Source organism: Octopus bimaculoides, chromosome 2 (assembly GCF_046866305.1).
Source record: "Octopus bimaculoides isolate indiv1 chromosome 2, ASM4686630v1, whole genome shotgun sequence".
Lineage (NCBI taxonomy): Eukaryota > Metazoa > Mollusca > Cephalopoda > Octopoda > Octopodidae > Octopus > Octopus bimaculoides.
This window is the reverse complement of record NC_142929.1, coordinates 17,530,076-17,554,857: the sequence shown is the minus strand read 5'-3', so window position 1 is coordinate 17,554,857 and position 24,782 is coordinate 17,530,076. Positions and strand designations below refer to the sequence as shown.

At 38.3% G+C, this 24,782-nt stretch overlaps 1 protein-coding gene across 9 annotated transcripts in view; it reads right to left on the bottom strand.

Annotated features, from left to right (window-relative positions):
- LOC106867784 (FHF complex subunit HOOK interacting protein 2A) overlaps positions 1 to 24,782 on the bottom strand; it is a 56,485-nt gene that overhangs the window by 13,898 nt on the left and 17,805 nt on the right. For 5 of the 9 annotated variants that reach the window (XM_052975833.2, XM_089341495.1, XM_052975830.2 and 2 more), the window contains 12 exons: positions 22,009 to 22,087; positions 14,913 to 15,082; positions 12,616 to 12,720; positions 11,535 to 11,657; positions 10,089 to 10,217; positions 8,492 to 8,685; positions 7,548 to 7,739; positions 5,561 to 5,640; positions 4,442 to 4,551; positions 3,647 to 3,839; positions 2,106 to 2,532; positions 942 to 1,032 (listed from right to left, as the gene is read on the bottom strand). In XM_052975833.2, coding sequence (XP_052831793.1) covers positions 942 to 1,032; positions 2,106 to 2,532; positions 3,647 to 3,839; positions 4,442 to 4,551; positions 5,561 to 5,640; positions 7,548 to 7,739; positions 8,492 to 8,685; positions 10,089 to 10,217; positions 11,535 to 11,657; positions 12,616 to 12,720; positions 14,913 to 15,082; positions 22,009 to 22,087 — 1,893 coding nt within the window. Of the gene's footprint in view, positions 1 to 941; positions 1,033 to 2,105; positions 2,533 to 3,646; positions 3,840 to 4,441; positions 4,552 to 5,560; positions 5,641 to 7,547; positions 7,740 to 8,491; positions 8,686 to 10,088; positions 10,218 to 11,534; positions 11,658 to 12,615; positions 12,721 to 14,912; positions 15,083 to 20,181; positions 20,302 to 22,008; positions 22,088 to 24,782 lie in introns of all 9 variants that reach the window. The other 4 variants (XM_052975823.2, XM_052975820.2, XM_052975828.2 and 1 more) reach the window with 1 other exon arrangement.

Below are 24,782 nucleotides of genomic sequence, written 5' to 3'. Positions count from 1 at the left end.
CGGCGGTACTGGTGTGGTAATATTGTAAAGTTGACAATCTTGCTGTATCTCAAAGCACAGGTGGTAAAAGTATCTAGTCAAAGGCTCAATGGTTGATATCACAGATTCAATGTTGCATTGTGTCCATGACAAAGACAGTGAATTCTCAACAGCCAAATTCTGTCCAAAAGCAAATAGGAACACCATCATCATTATCATTTAATATCCGTTTTCTATGCTGACAAGCAGGAGGGCTGCATTAGCTTCCAGTCATGTGCTTTGGCTTGGTTTCTACAGTTGGATGCCCTTCCTAATGCCAACCACTTCACAGAGTGTACTGGGTGCTTTTTATGTGGTGCTGGCACAGGTACCTTTTACATGGCACAGACACAGGTGGTTTTTACGTGGCTCCAGCACCAACAGGGTTACTGAGCAACTTGCAAGATAAGAACCCCTTCAGCCAAGAGGGGAACATTAACCAAGGTGGTTTAGGATATCAAGAGGCAAAATATAATTCAAGGGGTGCACAGTAAGAGTGGAGAGTGTTTTGATGACTTATGGTATTGAACACAAGTCTTCTCATGAGCTGACTGAGAAAAGTATGGATATCACCAACTCTGAAGTCAATATAAGTAATTAGTAGAATTCAAAAGTTGCTGATAGGTTTAATTGCTGGGACAAATTGAAAGTATAACACTTCAGGTTATTAATTGTCTCTCAACGGAATGTAGAAAGAGGGGGGTAAGTGAACTGATGGGTAAAGTAAAGGTGAGGGGGAGAATGGAAGACAGAAAGTGTGAATAGATGGATGAGGCAGAGAGAAAGAGAGAGAGAATATGGGTAAGTGAATGAGAGTGACTGAAAGACAGAGAATGAGCAGGTCAGTAAATCAGAGAGAGAGAGAAGTTTGTCTTTTTGGTATTTATTTTTGCGATGCTGAAACAGTTTAAAAAGAACCTCACCTGTTTATGAGCATCCCGTAAGTACATATCATAACCGCTATCTGCTTCAGGTAAAGCTGATTTAATATCTTCAGGTAAAAGGCACAAGAAACTACAAAGAAAAAGACCAGAAACTTATAGAAGTATAACAAGAAGTGACATGCTCTCATCTGACAGCTTGAAAAGTAAGAACTTAGAATATATATTACCAAGTAAACAACCTTTTAGCATCCAGATTACTCTATCAAATGTAACGCTAATGTTTATTTATTCATGTCATTTTGAATGAATCCTGCATTATCACATAGCTTTGAGATTTCGATGATGTGACTGTTTATTTTTAGAATGAAATTGTAGGGTATGTATGACAGGCCTGATTGAACCTAAACACAGGTGAAATATTTGGGCCAGATTTGGCTGGTTTAAATGCTCAAGCGATAAACTCAGTGATTTATAGTTTTTTAAGTTTGCTTAGTTTTCATGATTACTTCATGATTGTCTCATCACTACTTCAATATGTACAGTGTGAAATTTATACTTCATTGAGGAGGTCTAATAAGAGTTTGAATAGTATGGGAGTTGTCTCCTACATTTGCCGAAATGATTAAAATAGTAATAGTAACTGAGCTACTTTATTGTTTTGTATTTTTTTTTAAAATCTTTTAGTCGGGTAGAAAAGCAGCGTTTCCATACGTGTCTGCATCTCTAAACACAAGTCACTTCATACATGATCATCACCATCATCATTTAACGTCCATTTTCCATGCTGGCATGGGTTGGACAGTTTGACAGGAGATGGCAAGCCAGAGGGCTACATCAGGCCCCAGTTGTCTGTTTTGTCATGGTTTCTATGGCTGGATGCTCTTCCTAATGGTAACCACTTTAAAGAATGTACTGAATCCTTTTTAAGTGATGCTAGCACGAGACAAACAAAAAACACTCCTTGCCCCAGAATAGCTACAGTTCATTTGAAGGGCTTCCACAGCACAATTCCCATCTACCAAATTTCACTAACAAGGCTTAGGTCAAACCAAAGCATTGTAGCAGAAGACACTTACCTAAAGTGCTAAACAGTGGGACTGAACCCAGAGTCACATGACTGCAAAGTAAACTTCTTAATAATAAGGTTGTGTCTGCACCTATGAACTATAAAACAACATCTAAATCAAAGAAAGGGGTCCTTACCTGTTAATAACTTTATGAACTTCTGAGCGATAATATTTAATAGTCATCTCAGGAGCTTTGTTATCTTGAGAGAGGAATAGATTATCAGAATCATTTATTTCTGAAACAGCTTGTTGTTGTGGTTGTTGTTGCTGCTGCTGTTGTTGAGGTTTTGATGTTTCAGCCACGGAAACATTGTCTGTTGCTGAATCAATGTGGTTTTTTTCAGTGTCTGAATTACTTTGAAGCGAAACTGTTTGGTCATCGGGTTGTGGGGAGTTCTGATCTCCGTCTTTAGAAACAGAATGTAAAGGTGATACATGGGAAGAATCATCACTAGAAAGAGTTTGTACGTCAATGGCTTCTGCTAATCGTTCCATTTCAACACTGCTGGGAGGTGTCTGAGTCAAATCCTTACTCTTTGAGTCATCTGATTCGCTCATAGTCTCTGATTTTTCATATTATGAAAACAAAAAAAGAAAAAAATTAAATAAATAAAATATTGTCTTATACTCTCTTTTACTCTTTTACTTGTTTCAGTCATTTAACTGCGGCCATGTTGGAGAACCGCCTTTAGTCAAACAAATCGGCCCCAGGACTTATTCTTTGTAAGCCTAGTACTTATTCTATCGGTCTCTTTTGACGTAAACACACCAGCATCGGTTGTCAAGCGATGTTGGGGGGACAAACACAGACACACAAACATACATATATATCTATACATATATATGACAGGCTTCTTTCAGTTTCCGTCTACCAAATCCACTCACAAAGCTTTGGTTGGCCCGAGACTATAGTAGAAGACACTTGCCTAAGGTGCCATGCAGTGGGACTGAACCCATGACCATGTGGTTGGTAAGCAAGCTACTCACCACACAGCCACTCCTGCGACTATATGTACAAATCTTCAAATTCGATGGGGAAGTGGAGAATAAAATCAATTATATCCAATTTAGCAACTGTGTGGTACTTTATTTTATCAACTACAGAGGATGATAGGCGAAGTCAACCTCAGCTGGATTTGAACTCAGAATGTAAAGGGATGACACTAAATACAGCAAAGCATTTTATCCAATGTGCTATCATTATTCCCAGCAAACCACCCACAATTAGACATGGCCTATGCAGTCTGGCTTCTGCAAAGCTCTTGTAACTTCTTGCTCTTCTTCCTTAAGCTAGCCATCATATTTTCACTCAAATCACCTGCGGTACTACTGTATATGAACGACAACATCTACTATCAATCACAATTCGCCAGAATTAGAAGATACATCTCCCTCAAATCACATACTACCATCTTAAAAAAATGAAAGGACACACTGAATAATGCAGTCATGTATATAGGAAAGAAAAAATATATGTAACAGTCCAGGTGAAATACCTTTGATCGTAAGTTCTGTTTGAACAGAGCTAACCTGAGGTTAAACATCAACAATAAGCAACATACAACACCTGAATAACAAGTCTGACATTACAGAGTTTGCTAATGGCTCGTAGGAAAACAACCAATTCTCAAGAATACTTATGGAATATCAGAGTATCGTAGGAATACTCCTACCTACCTATAGTTATGGAATCGCTAAAAACAGTGTCAGCCAAAGATGCAGGACATTTAGATTGTAAACTGTAGTGACAGGAAACTCCTGACTGAATGTGTTTCCCTCCTTCTAAATTACGCAGCACCAAGTTGTATACAATGAAGCTACAATTCTTTTGTAACAAAGTATCAAAAAGCTTCAGTGATATCAAAGAAATCTGCAAAAAAAAACAAGAAAATAAATTAAATGTAGGATAAAGTAAAGTAATTTATTAAATGATTATTAACAACACTATTAGTAGCTGGCACTCCGTCGCTTACGACGTCGAGGGTTCTAGTTGATCCAATCAACGGAACAGCCTGCTCGTGAAATTAACATGCAAGTGGCTGAGCACTCCACAGACACGTGTACACAGTGTGACAAGGCTGACCCTTTGAATTACAGGCACAACAGAAACAGGAAGTAAGAGTGAGAGAAAGTTGTGGTGGAAGAGTACAGCAGGGTTCGCCACCATCCCCTGCCGGAGCCTCGTGGAGCTTTAGGTGTTTTCGCTCAATAAACACTCACAACGCCCAGTCTGGGAATCGAAACCGTGATCCTATGACTACGAGTTCGCTGCCCTAACCACTGGGCCATTGCGCCTCCACAATAACACTATTACTGGACTGAGAAAATAACAGTTTTTAAAATCAAAATGAATATAACAGCACCACAGTTTATCTATTTCTCTTGTGTACAAAAAGATAAGCTCTGTGTTCACTAATATTCATGTAAAAGGAAAATTGATCAAAGTGTCATAGCCAAAATATCTTGCAGTACCTCTTCAGACAAGTGATTACATCTTTCTATGAGGCGCATCTTCATCTTACAAGAACTCTCCTGGGACTTTTCAGGTTTCTTCTCATCTCCCAAAATGAAACGCACAAATTCTACAGGAATAAGAAACACATTTTCAAAAACAATAAATTTTAGTTTAATTAAAGACAAAATACTTTTATAAAATCAACATTGTTAAAAAAAAGAAAAAAAAAAAGACAAAACAAATTCAACACAAAAAAACCACAGTTTTTGAGGTATGTTGATTTTTAGTCTCAAGTCACCCCTAATCAAAGGCTTTCCAACCATGATTGTCAAGCCTTTTTTTTTTTGATATAATCTATCCAGAATTACATTTTCAACATATTCAGTTTGCCCATGAATGATTTATACTAAAAACACTCTTACCACTACACTCATTTCATATATAAAAACAATAATAATAATTTTTAATTTTAGACACAAGACCAGCAATTTTGAGAAGTGACAACGATTTCAATGACTTTGATCTCCATACCTGACAGTTATTTTAACATCCCTATAAGGATGAAAGCAAAACCAACTTCAGGATCTGAACTCAGAAAGTAAAGCACCAGAATAAATACTGCAAAGCATTCTTGCTGATGCTTTAATGATTCTGTGAATCCACTTAATAACAAACATACCAGTGCCACGTTAGGAGCACCTGTGCCAGTACCATGTAAAGAGCACTCGTACCAGTGCTACATAAAACAGCACTCATGTTGGCACCATGTAGAAAGCACTCAGTACACTTTGTAAAGTGGTTGATGTTAAGAAGGGCAACAAACCATAGAAACCATGTCAAAACAGACAACCGGGGCCTTGGTGCAGCCCTCCAGCCTTGCCAGCTCCTGTCAAACCATCCAATCCATGTCAGCATAGAAAATGGATGTCAAAAGATGATGATGGTGATGATGAATAATGGAACAAGGTCAGAGATTTGAGGGAGGGGGGTGAGTCAGTTAAATCAACCCCAGTACTTGATTGGCACTTTATTTTATTGGCCTGAACAAAGATGCAAGTTAAAGCTGATCCAAATGGAATATGAACTCAGAATTTAAAGAGCAAAAATTGATAAAAAAATAATAAAAGGATATTTACCAGACAGCAAAATACTTGACACAACAGTCTTTAAGCACCGCCTAAGGTAAGCTGTAGCTGCCACCACACCAGACTCACTCCTGCAGGGCAAAATACATGAGGTTACTTAAGAGATAAAATCAAACTCATAGAATGGTCACATTTTGAAGCAGATCACAACTCTTCACCAAGACCATTTCAGTGTCCATTTTTCCATGCTCGGCTGGGTCAGACAGAATCTGCTGACAGAGATTCTCTAGTCATATGCCTGTCTGGTCACCAACCCTTACCTGTTTCCAAGCAAGGTAATTTTTTTTTCCCCCATGGACAGACGTTATTCATGGAAGACTGGAAGCAAAGAGCATTGCTTGTATGATGGTGATGCTCATTTACAACCATGATGACAAGAAATACTTCCAGATACTATGTCCAATACACTAAGGAATCTGCCAATTCACCATCCTGATGAAACTAATTGACCCTTTCTACTATGAGCAGAAGACCTGAAATTTATGGCTGGTCAACTGCATTGACTTCAGTGCTCAACTGGTACTTATTTTATTGACACCCCCTCCACCACCACAAAAGGATAAAAGGCAATATGGACCTTGGAAGCACTTGAATTCAGAAAGGTTGAGTCAGTAGAAAATGCCACTAAGCATTTTGTCTGACATGTTAATGATTCTAACAGCTCACAGCCTAATGAAACTAAATAATCCTTTCTACTAAAGGCACAAGTCCTGAAATTTGGGGGAAAGGGACTAGTCGATTACATCAACCCCAGTGTTTCACTGGTACTTAATTCATCGACCCCAAAAAGCAAAGTCGACCACGGTGGAATTTGAACTCAGAACATAGCAGCAGACGAAATACCGCTAAGCATTTCGTCCAACGGGGCTAACGATTCTGCCAGCTCACCACCTTCTTATGAAACTAAATAATGGAAAGTGCTTAGCTCAGTTATTTGACATTTCTAAAGCAGCAACTGCAACCTCAACTGTTTGAAAATATAGCATAACCCTAAAAATGCTATCTTTCCAAACATTTTTACAAGGGAAGAGGAAGGGAGCTTAAGTTTTCTCTACTACTACTACTACTACTACTACTACTACAACAGTGTGTGGTAAATCATGCATCACTGCAGTATCTTATAACCGGAGCCTCAGCCACCGAAAGGATGAGTGTATGAACAACAAATAAGTCATGTGAAAGCCATAGAAACCATCCCAAAGTCGGCAATAGAGCACAATGCAGTCCTTGGACCCATTGGATCCTATTAAAATATCCAACCTACACCAGCATGGAACATTATCATCATCATGACTTAACATCCAATTTCCATGCTGGTACTAGCTGGATGGTTTGATGGGAGTTGGCAAGTCAGAGGGCTGCATCAGGTCCCAGTCTGTTTTGGCATGGCTTCTACAGCTGGATGCCTTTCCTAATGCCATCCACTTTACAGAGTGCACTGCGTACTTTTTACGTGAAACCAGCATGGATGCTTTTTTGGTGTGGCACTGGTACAGGTGCTTTTCTACGTGCCACCAACATGGGGGTTTTTTATGTGGTACCAGCATGGGCATTAAATGATGGTGATGATGAAGAGATTAGCATACTTTATCTGCAAGGTTGATTTTAAAATATTAACTTAAGGCAGCGAGTTGGCAGAAACGTTAGCACGCCGGGCGAAATGCTTATTGGTATTTCGTCTGCTGCTACGTTCTGAGTTCAAATTCCGCCGAGGTCGACTTTGCCTTTCATCCTTTCAGGGTCGATAAATTAAGTACCAGTTATCACTGGGGTCGATGTAATCGACTTAATCCCTTTGTCTGTCCTTGTTTGTCCCCTCTATGTTTAGCCCCTTGTGGGCAATAAAGAAACAAGCTACCTACCACACAGCCACTCTTTTGATGTGATAAAAAATTAAATTAAAATAAAATGTCCAAATTTTGATTAAAAGAAGAAACTGGCACAGAATAATTGAATCAGAACAAGAAAATACAATTACGTTTGCATGATGGCTGGTTCAATGAATGCTACGAGAAAGTTGCTGTAGATAAATCTAGCAAAAGCTCGAGCGACTGTGGGATTGGCAATAGTGATTAGTTGATCACAGTAATCAAGCCAAGAGAGGAAAGACACAACATTGCGTTTACCAGGAAAAGTTTGTTGGTTTTCAGTTTCAGATATTCCATCCAACCTGGAAAATATAATAATTGGAAATTAGAAACAAATGGAAAGTTAGTAAAAAAAAAAAAAAAAAAAAAAAGACTTTTATCCTTTACAACCTAGATACAACTGAAGTAGTTGACGGCCATAATCCTCGTTGGTGACAATGGCTGGAGACTTTCATAATTAGTTGAGGACCCATGGTGGATGAATGGCCAGGGACATCTATGGAATTTAGACTCAGAATGCAACTACTCAGATTTGATGTTCTAACAAATCTGCTAAACTCTTACAATCGACTGGTACTTTATTCACCAACTCCATTTACTTTTTAAGGTGCAACATGAAGGACCTTTAGTTGTTATTTTTAGCAGGTCAAGAGACTGCACAAAGGATATATTTTTAACTTTTAATCTTTTACTTGCTCCTGTCATTAGATTGTGGCCATGCTGGGGTACCGCCTTGAAGAATTTTTAGTCAAGTAATCAACACACCCCAGTACTTTTTTGTCTTTAATGCCTGGTACTTATTCAATTGGTCTCTTTGGCCAAGACCAACTGGTTTTACAGCTGGATGGTCTTCTTACCTGCAACCACTACACCATAAAGTAAGAGTGGAACTTGTTATCCATTCTTTGACATTCACACAAAGAGGAACAAGCAGGGTTATATGCTTTGCTCAGAGGCACAATATAAAATGGCTTTAGTAACAAAGTTTGACCATCTGATCCTAAGTTCAAAACACACTTCAGTTGTAGTCATGGAAAATACAAACTTTATTTACCCCCATTTTGCATAAACTGCATCTAGGTCATCTGGATTGACTGTAGAAGGTAAACGTTGGTAGAGCTTAATGAGACGGTTGGTCAGATTGGCACAGAAGTCAGTATTTTCTATGAGACAGGTAACAGCAGATTTCTCTGGAAGACTTGAACACAACATTAGACCTTCACAAGCTTTCACAGCAACTCTTCCATCCTGTTTGGAGAAATAAAATTACCATTAAAATAAAGAACTTTTGAATAAAATATAGCTTATTTTTTGACACTATTTTTTAAAGACACACAACCATACATGTAAGTATATATATATTCATGACAGCATGGAAAGCAAATGTAGAACAATGATGATGCCTTATATAGACTAGTTTAAATAATTCCACACAAGACATTAGACAACCAAAGGCTATAGGAGATACTTAAGGTGCCACACATTGGGATTTGAACCTATAACCATGAGTACTTTATCATATCATTCATGTACATTTACATTGAACATCCACCAAAGTATGCTGGTTTCATTTTTTCCCAATTTTCTCAAGTCCATAGCAGCATTACAGTTCTACAGCAAGCACAATACAATCTGCCCTTCAGTTTGAAGAAACATACCGTTATTGCCAGCACTAGTAATAGCTCCTGAACATTTTCACAACCCTTTCTTACCTTCGCTACCATGCTTTCAGAGCAACCATTTCCTCTGCTAATTACATCTCATAGGTTACAAACGTTTTCCATACATGCATGGATCAGACAGAATTTCTACAACTATATGCTCTTCCTGTTACCAACCCTCACCTGTTTCCGAGCATGGTAATACTCCAATAAAGCTGGATATGTTTTCATCTTAGATTGGAAACAAAGGGAAGGCATCACTTGCCTTTGCCTGACAGTGATGTTCGTTTAAACTAATGCACAACATCAAAACAAAGAGACACAACAAACACACCTTTCCATACATAACACACATCTTCATTCAAATATATATATATATATATATATATATATATATATATATATACTATGCTGAATTGTGGTACAGAATGGGCAGATTTCTGAATACCAACGAATATTTATGCAGATATAACAGTTTAAAGGATAAGCCTATTATAATGGATAATACTAAGTGGACTTTCCCTTCTCTCTCTCTTTTTCTTTGTGATGTAATCTTGGGACTGAAAATGTTTGCGGCTGAAGATAGCTTTAAACCATCCTTTATATACTGATGTAATGACAGTTTGTGTATAAAGCTTGAAACATGTGTGCCATGATATTCTTTGTGTTCTGTTTTCAATTTACATTTAATATATATAAATATATATAAAACAGGATTCTTTCAGTTTCTTATCTTCAAATCTGCTCACTAGGCTTTGGTTGACATGAGGTTATAGTGAAAGACACTTGCCCAAATTGTTGCACAGTGAAACTGAACTAGAGATCATGTGACTGGAAAGTGAACTTTTAATCACATCTTATCATCTTATGCCTGCGCAAATGTGTATGTACATATCACCATCAACATCATTTAATATCTGTCTTCCATGCTGGCAGATATATATATATACACATGAAAGTAGAATAAAGATAATTTATAGTGAAACTTACCTCACTGGAGCACATTGCCAACAATGAATTCACAATGGAATACTCTAAGGAACGCTTTGATGACTTTGGCCCCATTTGTGACAAAGGTGAAAGCTGTGCATATTTTGGTCCATCTGAATTCTTGGGGACCTAAACAGAAAAAAAAAAGGTGAAATAAAAAATTAACCTTGAAATAATTTAAAGCAATTCTTTTGTTCAAATTATCATGAATTTTAGTTATATACTCAGCATTCAAAACTGGCATGGAAACAACAACATTCATCTCCACATGTTGCTCCTGCACAATCACAGTATCAACCAGGACATCAGATGCTGTTATACACTGCTGGTCACAATGCACTTCCAACTGTCTTGATTGTGCCATTCTTTTTCGTCTTGACCCAAATTGCTTGACTAAATTGTTTACCATCATCGTGGAGGCCTTCTAAGTGGCCTTTTCCAATGCACATAATAAATTTCTGAAATTGTGCTAGATGTTTATATTAGGATGCTCTTCCTGTTGCCAACCTGTATACAACAGTCATATATTTATTTTTATTGTGGGGAAAAGCACTGAATACATGTCTTTCCCCTCCACCATAAGTTTCATAGCAGCTACCATAGTTATCTGGCATCTTTTACAGTCAGATCTAACAACTACATGTAAAGAGTTTTTCAGCCTATATTTATCTTTCATGAATCCTCCAGCCAAATTGTGGCACATTTCAAACAAAATATACAATATCCATTTATTCACATTTTATGTATATATCTAGTCATGGATTGGCAGTCGATTGACAGAATCAGTAGAATGAATTCAATCTGAGTACGATTTAAATTTAGAATATAAAGAGAATCACATACGTCAAGTTATTCTGTATGTCACTCTACTGATTCAGTGAATCCAAAGCCAATCCATGACCATATATAGGCATAGAATGTGAATGAATGCATACTCTTTACTCTCTTTTTACTTGTTTCAGTCATTTGACTGTGGCCATGCTGGAGTACTGCCTTTAGTCGAGCAAATCGATCCCAGGACTTATTCTTTTATAAGCCTAGTACTTAATCTATCGGTCCCTTTTGCCGAACCGCTAAGTTACGGGGACGTAAACACACCAGCATCAGTTGTCAAGCGATGTTGGGAGGACAAACACACACACAAACATATACATATATACGACGGGCTTCTTTCAGTTTCCGTCTACCAAATCCACTCACAAGGCTTTGGTCGGCTCGAGGCAATAGTAGAAGACACTTGCCCAAGGTGCCACGCAGTGGAACTGAACCCAGAACCATGTGGTTGGTAAGCAAGCTACTTACCACACAGCCACTCCTGCGCCTATACTGTATATTTTGTTGAAAATATGCTACTATTTGGCTATGCATACATCCATGCATGTATGTATGTATGTATGTATGTATGTATGTATGTACATGCCTATGTGAATAAAAATTTATACTAACCTCCAAAAAGAAGTTTACTAAGTATGGATCAGATTTGATTTTGGCACATAATGTACACAAAAACTGAATTTCTTCATTTTCAGATGGTCCAGACTTAATTTCACCACATATTTTAATCAATCGCTATACAAAATTTGAAAAAAAAAGAAAAAAAGATAGATTTCAATTTCATCAAATGACAAAATAACTTTTTATTACAAACTAGTCTACATCCATTTTCACATGTTGCAAGCATCGTAAGGAAAGCTTTTATTGCAAATGTCTGCCACAATTCAACCATAAATAATGAATGAAACCGATTGTAATTGTGACAATCTAAAGTAAACCTTGGTTTACCCAAGTTTTGTATCCATAACATATGGTGAGCAAATTGGCCACTTAGACCTGAATAGATTTGAGGAGTTTTTACAACTGGATAATATTTCACAATAACAGTGAAATTTTTTTACAGTTGTGCAGACTGCATTATGCGGGTATATCCTGCGAACTTATCACAATTTTTAATCTATCTTTATATGAGGCAGGGTAGCCATGTATCTTTCCTACAGCAAGACAACTGTTCCTGTCCTGCTATCATACTCCAGCCTCGTGGAGCTTTAGGTGTTTTCGCTCAATAAACACTCACAACGCCTGGTCTGGGAATCAAAACCGCGACCCTATGACCGCGAGTCTGCTGCCCTAACCACTGGGCCATTGCGCCTCCACACTAGAAGTCATAGTGGAGTGTATAAAGCTAATTTTGCTGAAGAGTCACTTCCTAAATCAAAGACTAGGGAAAATACACCAATGAAGGAGCCTCCACATAGATTATTAACCATGCTAGAAATAACAGCCAAATCTCTCTCAAATCACACTCTAAGTCAGTTTTTAAAATAGGAAAGACATACCAGATGATGTAGGATGAGATAATCTATGTTTAAAAAAGTTAGGATGTCATGGCTTGAATGTTGATGATCATAGTTCTATTCACTTAGGACTGACTTGAGGTTAAATTATAACAACAACAAGTGAAAAATGTTAAATTATAAGAGAGTGCTTTCCTTTCATTTTGAGTAAAGAACCAACATCACAAAAACTTTACCTGTACAGCTCTGTGAACATTGATATGTGGTAAGAGAGGCTGCTTGATCCGGGTCAAAAGTCGTGTGAAAAATGACAGAACAACTTGCTTCATCCCAGGTGGACTCTAGAGGTAAGAAGAAAAAAAAATGAACAAAAACACAAGAAATAAGTAAAACCAGACAGGTACAGCAAAACAGCTGAAAGTTTGATAATCCACAATAAATGGCATCTTGGACAAATGTTGTCGATTGTATATAGCTCTGAACTAACGAAAGCCTTGTAAGTAAATTTGGTAAATAGAAATTAAAAGAAGCCTATCATATGTGTGTGTGTGTGTGTGTGTGTGTGTGTGTGTGTGTGTGTGTGTGTGTGTGTGTGTGTGTGTGTGTGTGTGTGTGTGTGTACACATGTGGGATATGGAAGGTTAATTGGAAAAGTAATGCTTGTCGTTACCACCATTAGAGGAAACAAGTAAAAGAATGACTGGGTATTCTTGAAGAAACATGCATTTTTTAATGCGGTACTGGTAACAGCTACGCTCAAATGGTGTTTTTTATGTGGCACCTGCACAGGAGTTAGTCCAATGTTTTGTTCACATGCCACCGGCACAAGTGCCATAAGGCAAAGCTGGAAATGATCGCGCTCAAATGGTGCTTTTTACGTGCCACTGGCACATATATATATATATATATATATATATATATGAATTAGTTATAAGAATTCAATAGTACCAAGGCATATCAACATGTAGGATGCCAGAAATGGCTAGGTACAATAACATAGATTTCCCAGTGAGGTAAACAACAATGAAGGTATCAAGTTTTGGTAGGATACAGTAGATATGTAAATACCAAATGAAATTTAAACTGTACATTTGACTCTGGGATTGGTTCCAGGTGTGGTCTTGGTGTTTAATATTCATGACAGCTGTTTCGGTAGAAGTTTATTGATGTATTTATAGATTACATAATAACATATAATCCACATTCTTCAAGTAAAAGTTTAAATAGGTAAGATGTCAAACAGGTGAGATTACATGAATCTGGTTCAATGACACCGGATTCATCTGGTTTGATGTAGTCTCCCCCATTTGACATTTCACTGGTTTAAAAGTTTATCTGAAGATGGTGGATTATATGTTATGATGTAATCTATGAACACATCACTAAAATTCTTCTGAAACAACTGTTGTAAATTTTAAATGTTGTTTGTGTTCTCTTTTTACACATACGCATGCACACACACACACACGAAAGGCGGCGAGCTGGCAGAAACGTTAGCACCCCGGGCGAAATGCTTAGCGGTATTTCGTCTACCGCTACGTTCTGAGTTCAAATTCCGCTGAGGTCGACTCTGCCTTTCATCCTTTCGGAGGTCGATTAAATAAGTACCAGTTACGCACTGGGGGTCGATTAAATAAGTACCAGTTACGCACTGGAGGTCGGTATAATCGACTTAATCCGTTTGTCTGTCCTTGTTTGTCCCCTCTGTGTGTAGCCCCTTGTGGGGAGTAAAGAAATAACACATGGAGGGAAATGAGTGTAAAGAGAGTGTGTATGTGGTGACACTTGTTATTTCTCCTTCCAAGAAATCATCCACTGGCTGTGCACCAATGAAGGCATGTAAAAGAAGAGATCCCTTATAAGGAAATGGTTAGTGACAGGAAGGGCAATCTGGCTGTGAAACAATGCCTCAATAATACATTCATCAAACATATACTCTTTTACTTGTTTCAGTCATCTGACTGTGGCCATGCTGGAGCACCGCCTTTAGTCGAGCAAATCGACCCCAGGACTTATTCTTTGGAAGCCTAGTACTTATTCTATCGGTCTCTTTTGCCGAACCACTAAGTTACGTGGGGTGTAAACACACCAGCATAGGTTGTCAAGCAATGTTGGGAGGACAAACACAGACACACAAACATATACACATATATATATATATATATATATATATATATACATATATACGATGGGCTTCTTTCAGTTTCTGTCTACCAAATCCACTCACAAGGCTTTGGTCGGCCCGAGGCTAAAGTAGAAGACACTTGCCCAAGGTGCCAGGCAGTGGGACTGAACCCGGGACCATGTGATTCGTAAGCAAGCTACTTACCACACAGCCACTCCTACACCTATATGCTAGCATGAAAAAAAAAAAAATGAATGTAAAAATGAACAAATGAAAAAATATTAACAAGAGAAGAAAAAGAAAGGGTAAAAAGCAGATCACAAAGAAAAGGAGAAGGAGATCAAACAGGTTGGTAGGGCTGAAAACATTAGGTCTTCCTACATGTTACTAAGTTGCAAGAGTACTTACATCATTCTTGCCCAGTGTGTAAAGAGTCTCCAACAGCTTGTGGTGAAGCATGTACTCCATGCATGGCCCAGTGCTACCCGATTCACATGTCTGCTCTTCTTGCTGGAGTATAGACAACATCTGTTCCAAATGGCTTGGGAGGTTTGTTTGGTCTGCAGGCAGTCTCTCATCTGAAATAGTTTAAACAAGACAGTTACAAGCAATGAAAGGGATAGTAATAAAAACAAAAAAAAATATTTCAACCCTTTCTTCCATATATAATATGAAATACAATGTACAGAAATGAAATTTGGCTACTGGTTACATATTCCCGATTTCAAACAGTGCTTCAACTCCGTATGGAGTTGGAGTAGACCAATGGTGAAAAGGTAGATCAATGGTTCTAAACCTTCTTTTTTTTTTTATTGTAGTACCCTTCCCACCTTTTAAGTACCGTAAATCCTCGAGTATAATCTGCACTTTTTCCCCAAAATTTAAAGGTCAAAATTTCTAGTGCGTAGTATATACGAGGTTAAAAATGAAAAATATTTTCTAAGCAAAATTTTCTAAGTGATAAATATGTAAAGGCAATTTACTTAATATTTATTTTTCACCGACATTATTACTGTTATTTCTTTATTTTCTGTTAACAAAGTGCACAGAAAAGCTACACGTTTGCATTATGTTATATATACACTAATAATAAAGGACGTTACCGTATATACGTTTACAAACCAAGGATGTTATATAGACCTCCTTGACTCAAGTTAGAGAAGGGGTGCGTATTATACACAAGGTTTAGGTTTTTCAGAGGTACAGCCCCCTAAAAATCCCCTGTGTATTATACTCAAGGGCGGACTCGAGGATTTACGGTAGTTGTTATGCATTGTGTCCACCTAAGTGGTGAGTGAGATATCATGACTAAACTAATTTAAAATGGATGACAATTTATAAATTTTACTCTAAAAATGGATTGTATCAACTTTTAAAAGTGAAATGATACAAAATTAATAAAGACAGATGTTGTAAATTTAATTTACACATTACAAGTTAATGACTTTCTCGTGCTTGATGAGATTTTATTTTATTTTAATAATCATTATTAGTTTTATCATGTACAACATAATTAGTACTATAGGTAAAATTAAGTATGTTAATTATGTTACCTAACCACTCCCTAAAGCTTAATGCCCTCTTCAAAATGCCTAGTGCTCCCTTGGGGGGAGTACCACCCAGAATGAGAACCTCAAGCAGCTGTTATGCTTCATGCTCACCTAACTAGTGAGCATGGTGTCATGACTAAACTAAACATTTATGATAATTTTTCATTTTACACTCAAAATGGATTGTATAAGCTTTTAGCAATGAATTTATAATTATTGACTTCGTAATTATTTTAAATTTTTGACCTCCTGCCAACTTTCCCAAATCAGCTAAGCTGCCAAAGGGCTTAATCTGATTTTTTATCCAATTTCTGAAAAAAACTTTTTGTAGTCTTTACTTATTATAATCGATAAAAAATATTTAATGTAAATTTAATTATTAAATTTATTTATTTATTTATTTATCTATTTACTTAAATGATAAAAAATTAATAAAGACAAAAACTATAAATTTAATTTACACATTGCAAGTTCATGACTTTTCTGTACCTGACGAGATCTCATTTTATTTTAATAACAATTATTAGTTTTATCATGTATAATATAATTAATACTATAGGTAAAATTTAGAATGTCATGTTACCTTAACACTCCCTAAAGCCTAACACCTTCTTCAACATGCCCAGTGCCCTCTTGGGGGAGCACTACCATCCATGTTGAGAACCTCTGAGGTAGATAATCGGAAAAATTATATATGGAGTGTATTCTGACATTGCTGTCACATCTTTATAATGAGTCAAGCTTTCCAAAGATATATTGCTTTAAATACACAGGTGGCACGTAAAATACACCATTTCGAGCGTGGCCGTCGCCAGTACCGCCTGACTGGCCCTCGTGCCGGTGGCACGTAAAACACTCACTATACTCTCGGAGTGGTTGGCGTTAGGAAGGGCATCCAGCTGTAGAAACTCTGCCAAATCAGATTGGAGCTTGGTGTTGCCTCCTGGTCCACCAGTCCTCAGTCAAATCGTCCAACCCATGCAAGCATGGAAAGCGGATGTTAAACGACAATGATGATGATGATACAGTTTCTCATTCTAAAGACAGTAAGGAGTTTGTTTGTGTAAGAAGACTTAACTGCTGAGCAGGTTAAACAACAGAACTGAATAACTCTTTGATTCAGCGCCAACAGTCTTGAGCATTGAGCCAAGGCACACTGAATCCACTTACTTCAGGCTGCTTTGTAGACCTTAGATCTCAGCTCAACTTCATAACCAAGTAATTAGCACCCATTAAAAAAACAAAAAACGATCCTCCAAACATATAAGAATAACCAAATTTACAGGTACCATGCCATTCTTGCAAGAATAAAAAAAAACCCAAAATGAATGTTAAACAGGGTAAACCATGTCAGTATGTTAAGTGATGATGATGATGATGATAATGATGATGATATACAAGTTAAATAAACAGAGGTGGATTTTTAAAAAGTTAATCCATCATCTACATTTTGCATAAGATAATAATAATTCTTACATTTATGCATGATATTTGTTTTGCAAGATTTCTTATTTCTTCATTGCCCACAAGGGGCTAAACATAGAGGGGACAAACAAGGACAGACAAAGGGATTAAGTTGATTACATCGACACCAGTGTGTAACTGGTACTTAATTTATCGACCCCGAGAAGATGAAAGGCAAAGTCGACCTCGGCGGAATTTGAACTCAGAACGTAACGGCAGACGAAAAAACGCTAAGCATTTCTCCCGGCATGCTAACGTTTCTACCAGCTCACTGCCTTTGCAAGATTTCTGATGTGAAATCATCATCATCATCATCATCATCGTTTAACGTCCGCTTTCCATGCTAGCATGGGTTGGACGACTTGACTGAGGACTGGTGAAACCGGATGGCAACACCAGGCTCCAATCTAAATTTGGCAGAGTTTCGTGTGTTGAAATTAATATTTGATGATGGTCCATATTATTTTTCATTATTTTGCCAATTATCCACATGCGTGCATGCACAGTATGTACTTAGTCTTCATTTCATCTTTATTATTATTGTTATTTTAGTGTCCTTACTCTGGAATCTTTCGTCACACTTCCTGTGACCTCTTCGGCAACTCTCCAACCCATGTGTCCCCTCTTGTTTTGTTTAGTCAGTCTGAGATATAGACGCAAACACATGCACAGTTAAGAACAAGACAGCACAGAAAGACAGAATGAGCCAAACAAGACAGGAAGAGAGAGGTGGGATGAAGAGGTCACTGAGGAGGTCACAGGATGTGTGACAAAAAGATTTCACACAAACGACACTAAAATATGATGAATAATAAAGCTGAAATGAAGAACGCGCACATAATACATGTGGTTAATTGGCAAAAACTATTACCATCCCCAAAAAAACAATATTAAGTATAATTGCTTCCAACATAGAACAAGGCCAGAAGTACACAGAAGAAGGGTTTCATCATCATCATCATCATCATCCAGTGTTTTAAGTCTGGATTTTGTACCCGTTAATGGGGGTGGCTGGATCTACTTCAATGCCAACCTTTGGGCTTGCTGGTGCCCATTCTCCTTTGCTATCATGAGGCTTTTTTGGGGCTGGATTTTCTACGGAGGAACATGCTCTTGTTTACCCCCAACCTCAGTTTCTAGACATGAGTGGTCCTGAAACCAAGGCCTCTACCGTTATTTTTAAGAAATGTGGTGGAAAACTAGCTCAGGAAGCCAGGGATGCTACTCCCTGAGACCCCTTTCGGAGACCCCCTACTTTAACTGATTAAACTGACTCTAGTACTTGAATAATACCTTATTTTTACCAACCCTGGATGGATGAAAGGTAAAACTGATTTTAACAGGATTTGAAATCAGAACAGGAATAAATACCACAAGGTAATTTGTCTGGTGATCTAACAATTCTGCTAACCTACAGCCAAAACTGTTTCTAATAGATACAAGGCCTGAAATTTGGATCCCACTACTTGAATGATACTTTATTCAATCAGTCCTGAAAGGATGCAAAGCAAAGCTGACCTAGGTGAAATTTGAATTGAGAATGTGACCAAATAAGATAGGTGCAGGTGTGGTTGGATAGACACAGGCATGGCTGGATAGGTACAAGTGTAGCTGGGTGGTAAGCAGTTTGCTTCCTGACTACATGATTCTGGGTTCAGTCCCACTGTGTGGCACTTTGGGCAAGTATTTTCTACTATAGCCTTGGGCCAACAAAAGCGTTGTGAGTGGATTTGGTAGATAGAAAATTAAAGAAGCCCATCGCGCGTGTGCATTTGTGTGGTTCTCTCCCCATCACTGCTTGAAAACCAGTGTTGGTGTGTTTACATCCCTGTAACTTAGCAGTTCAGCAAAAGAAACCAATAAAATAAGTACCAGGCTTTACAAAAAATAATAAGTACTGGGGTTGATTCGTCCAACTAAAATTCTTTAAGGTGGTGCCCCAGCATGGCCACAGTCTAATGACTGAAACAAGTTAAAAATAGAAGACAAAATAAAGCAAGGTATTTTGCCAAACGCTCACAAGATTCTGCCAATTTATTGTTCTAATTAATAATCTCTAATTAAGCAACAAGGCCAGCAATTTAGGAGGTTTTAGTCAATCACATGAACTACAGCAAAAATATGACCATTCCTATACTGCAGCTCCTGTTAAACCATCCCACCCTTGCCAGCATGGAAAAAGGAATTATGATGATGATGATGATGATGATTAGATAGTGCAGGCCTAGATATTATTTCTGAGAAAACAGGATGATCATGGCTGGAATGCTTTTGATCAAAGATCTGCTCAACTGAGAACTCCCTATAAAATTATCAAAAAAAAAAAAAAAAAACTTGTGTGACAGGAATATTTGGCAGATTGACAGAGAAGAGCTTTCAGATGCATTAAATATGTGAGAATAGCAAGCAGTAAGAAAACTCACGAAGAAGAGCCTCACTACATGTTTTAAGCTTTTGTTATTTAGCCCTAAGCCAGCTTATATAGAACAAGGCTTTGATTTAATATGTTCTAGCCATGACAATCCCATGTTTTTTTCCAGTTACAGTGTAACCAAGATGATGTGGTTACTCAATGATGGAGGTGATTTTAATGATGTGAAGGTTATTAGGAAAATATAACAGTTAGAGTAAAAAAATGAGGTAAAAGTTCAGGGAGATGTTACCTCTGTTAGCAACAAAGGCTCTTTCGCTATGTGCAACAGGTGGACTCTGAGAATTCATGCGAAAGGGATGTGCTACAGCATGGTAATGAGACAAAATCATTGAACGCAGATCTGGAGATGCTGGAGAGGAAATGAGGAGGATTAGACGTACAATAGGAACATGCATGTTGTGACAGGGACAAAGCTGATATATGCAATCAAGAGGCAGAAACAATGGTATGAACATATAATGGGAATGGGCGAGACATGCTGGGTAAAAACATGTTGATTGCAAGATACTCTTGACTGAGATTAAGAGTAACATGAAAAGTTATGCTGGGGTCAGATCTCAGGACTTGGAAACTCACCAGAAGAGGTGATAGAGGACTAAGAAAAATGCTAATTTGCAATGGTGTAGAACTAGCCAACCTATGCCATCATGAATAAAACAGACATGTCTGGTGATCCTGTTGGTACTGGTTCCACATAAATAGCATTGATGATGGTGCAACATAAAAGCACTGGTGATGGTGCAACATTAAAAGCACTGGTGATGGTATCAGGTAAAAAGCACTGGTGATGGTATCAGGTAAAAAGCACTGGTGCTGGTGCCACATAAAAAGCACCTAGTACACTCTGTAAAGTGGTTGGCATTAGGAAGGGCATCCAGCTGAAGAAACCATGCCAAAACTAACTATGTAACTTGGAGCATCTCCTAGCTTTGCCAGCTCCTGTCAAAGCATCCAACCCATGCCAGCATGAAAAATAGATGTTTAATGATGATGATGAAGGCTATATCTGCTAAAACAGAGTTAATGTGGGACTACACAGAAACAACAAAAGGGATAAAGATGATGAAAACGTAAATGTACCACACAATGTCAAACATGTTCATTATGCATTATGCACACAATATAAACACATTTTTTACTGAATACATGTACCAACAACATTATGCACATAATATCCATGCATCTTTTTTTTTTTTATTGAATACATACACCAACAACTAGGAAATTTCTAGTTATGTGCAAAGGAGGCATCAGACTTCCTTGTCAGTTATGGAGATACAACGAAGGTCTGGCACTCTAACAGCAGTTTCAACTGCCATAGAGGAATACATGAGGGAATACGTTTACATTATCTTGGAAATGATCAGAACAGAAAACACAAAAGTTCACAAATACAAACGCAAATTTCACAAATGAATTATTTAACCCTTTAGCATTTAAACTGGTCATATCAGGCCAAAATATGTTAACCTGTTTTTATGTTCAAACTAGCCAGATCTGGCCTCACACCTATTCTACAAAGTCATTCAAAAAATATACAACCCAGTGTCGCCTTTCTGGCACATGTAAAGACATTCGAGCGAGATCGTTGCCAGTGCCGCTGGACTGGCTCCTGTGCAGGTGGCACGTAAAGTACACCATTTTGAGCGTGGCCGTTGCCAGTACCGGCTGACTGGCCTTCGTGCCGGTGACACGTAAAAGTACCCACTACACTCTCGGAGTGGTTGGCGTTAGGAAGGGCATCCAGCTGTAGAAACTCTGCCAGATCAGATTGGTGCCTGGTGCAGCCATTTAGTTCACCAGTCCTCAGTCAAATCGTCCAACCCATGCTAGCATGGAAAGCGGACTTTAAACGATGATGATGATGATGAAATCATCAAAATTTCAAAGCTATGAGATAATGTATGATTAATTCAAAATAATATTAATAAATAAGCATTACATTTGATGGAGTAATTTGAATGTTAAAGGGTTAAACCAGCTCTAATATAATAAAGAGGCTGTTTTCAAGGAAGAATTAACAAAAAAAAGCAATGTTTTTTTTTTGTTTCATTACCTTTGTTTTCTATGAAATAATTAGTTATGGCTTTCCAATGATGAATAAATTCTTCTTGCAATGTAAGATTAGGTGCAATCTGAAGAAAGAAAGGAAAATTAATGTAAATCGTAAGAACACGGGGGATGTGGGGGGAGGGATAAAAAACACAGGCAATTCAGAGTAAAGTTAACCAAAACGAAATGAGAAGCTAATAATATTAACCAAATCTCAATTCACATTTGACTGGTTTATTAACAGAAAAAAACAACAATTTAACAATGACCAGCAAGTTACTAGGAAAAATAAAAGATGAAAATATTTGGGGCTATTTATAACAGATGGCAAAATGATTGAGTGGTGATAAGGTGGTGGACTATTAACACTTTGGTTGATTAAAAACTGTTGTTGTAGTTGTCTAGCCCTAGTTCAGGTCAGCCCTGATGATGCAGACCTATAACCAAAAGGCTCTATTTGAAACCACCCCATTTTTTTTAGGCTTAATAATGTAAACAATACTTTCACTGGTTGGTTTTTAAAGACCAGATCAACAATTGTCTGAATTTTCTAAATTGTCTAAAAATTTCAATTAATTCATCTTATTTATAATAATTCCTTTTATTGTTATTACTACTTTTTTTTTTTTTTTTTGCATTTTTGCACAGAGGGAATTTTATCGATTAATTTTGCACAGATAATCTCAACTAATCTAAGTCTTTTTCAGTTCACTGTATTACACATGTTAGACCCTAGTTAATATGTGAATAAATGCTGCAATGGAATAAATACTGCGTGGAGGCGCAATGGCCCAGTGGTTAGGGCAGCAGACTTGCTGTCATAGGATCGTGGTTTCGATTCCCAGACCGGGCGTTGTGAGTGTTTATTGAGTGAAAACACCTAAAGCTCCATGAGGCTCCGGCAAGGAATGGTGGTGAACCCAGCTCCACTCTTCCACCGCAACTTTCTCTCACTCTTACTTCCTGTTTCTGCTGTGCCTGTAACTCAAAGGGTCAGCTTTGTCACACTGTGTCATGCTGAATATCCCCAAGAACTACGTTAAGGGTACACATGTCTGTGGATTGCTCAGCCACTTGCACGTTAATTTCACGAGCAGGCTGTTCCGTTGATCAGATCAACTGGAACCCTCGACGTCGTAAGCGACGGAGTGCCAACAACAACAACAAAAATGCTGCAACACCAAGGTATTCAGTCAGAGTACTATTTCTACCCTAAGATCATCATTATCATCATCATTTACTGACCCTGAAAGGATGAAAGGCAAAGTGGCTCTGGGCAAAATTTGAACTCAGAATGCGCAAATGAGTGACATACCACTAAGCATTTAGTCTAGCATGCTAACGATTCTACCAGCTCATTACTTTCCTCATAATAATAATAATCATAACTATCATTTCTATCTCATTCCAGGGTGAAAAACTAGAGGTAGTCGATAGCTTCCGCTATCTGGGCGACCAAGTTAGTAGTGGGGGTGGGTGCGCTGAAAGTGTAGCTGCTAGAATAAGAATAGCCTGGGCAAAGTTTAGAGAGCTCTTACCCCTGCTGGCGACAAAGGGACTCTCACTCAGAGTAAAAGGCAGACTGTATGACGCATGCGTACGAACAACCATGCTACATGGCAGTGAAACATGGGCTGTAACTGCTGAGGACATACGTAAGCTTGCAAGGAATGAAGCCAGTATGCTCCGTTGGATGTGTAATGTCAATGTGAATACCCGTCAGAGTGTAAGTATCTTGAGAGAAAAGCTGAACATTAGAAGCATCAGTTGTGGCGTGCAAGAGAGACGATTGCGCTGGTATGGACATGTGGTGAGAATGGAGGAGGATAGCTGCGTGAAAAAGTGCCACACCCTAACAGTTGAGGGAACCCGTGGAAGAGGTAGGCCCAGGAAGACCTGGGCTGAGGTGGTGAGGCAAGACCTTCGTACATTGGGCCTCACCGAGGCGATGACTACGGACCGAGACCTTTGGAAATGGGCTGTGCGTGAGAAGACCCGGCAAGCCAAGTAAGATCGTTGCCAGTGCCCCTGGACTGGTTCTTGTGCGGGTGGCACATGAGATGCACCATTTTGAGCGTGGCCGTTGCCAGTACCGCCTGACTGGCTCCTGTAGGATTTTCGAGCGAGATCGTTGCCAGTGCCCCTGGACTGGCTTGTGCGGGTGGCACATAAAAGACACCATTTCGAGCGTGGCCGTTTTCGTGCGGGTGACACGTAAAAGCACCCACTACACTCTCTGAGTGGTTGGCGTTAGGAAGGGCATCCAGCTGTAGAAACTCTGCCAAATCAGACTGGAGCCTGGTGTTGCCATCCGGTTTCACCAGTCCTCAGTCAAATCGTCCAACCCATGCTAGCATGGAAAGCGGACGTTAAACGATGATGATGATGATCAAATTTTGGTCAGACAAATTTTCAGAAAAAGGAGTATTATTGTTGCTATTTTGTCCCACATCAGTCCTGGGGAAGCTGACCTATAACCAAAGATATTCCATCCATGATCACATCATATTTTTTCTTTTTCTTTTTTTTTTTTTGTTATTTATAGGCATAATGTCCTCCATTATCTAGAGGGAGATTTGACTGTTGTTTTTAAGAGTTTTAGTGACCACACATAGACTTCCTCATTGGCAAGAGAAAAGGGAGAAAGGGCATAGTAAACTGAATTAGTCACAATTAGTTATGAGTGCTAATGAGCTCTGGAGAGATACAAGATAAAGTTTGACCTTGGTAACATTTCTATTCACAATGATCTTGGGATGTAATTAAATGCCTTGTAGT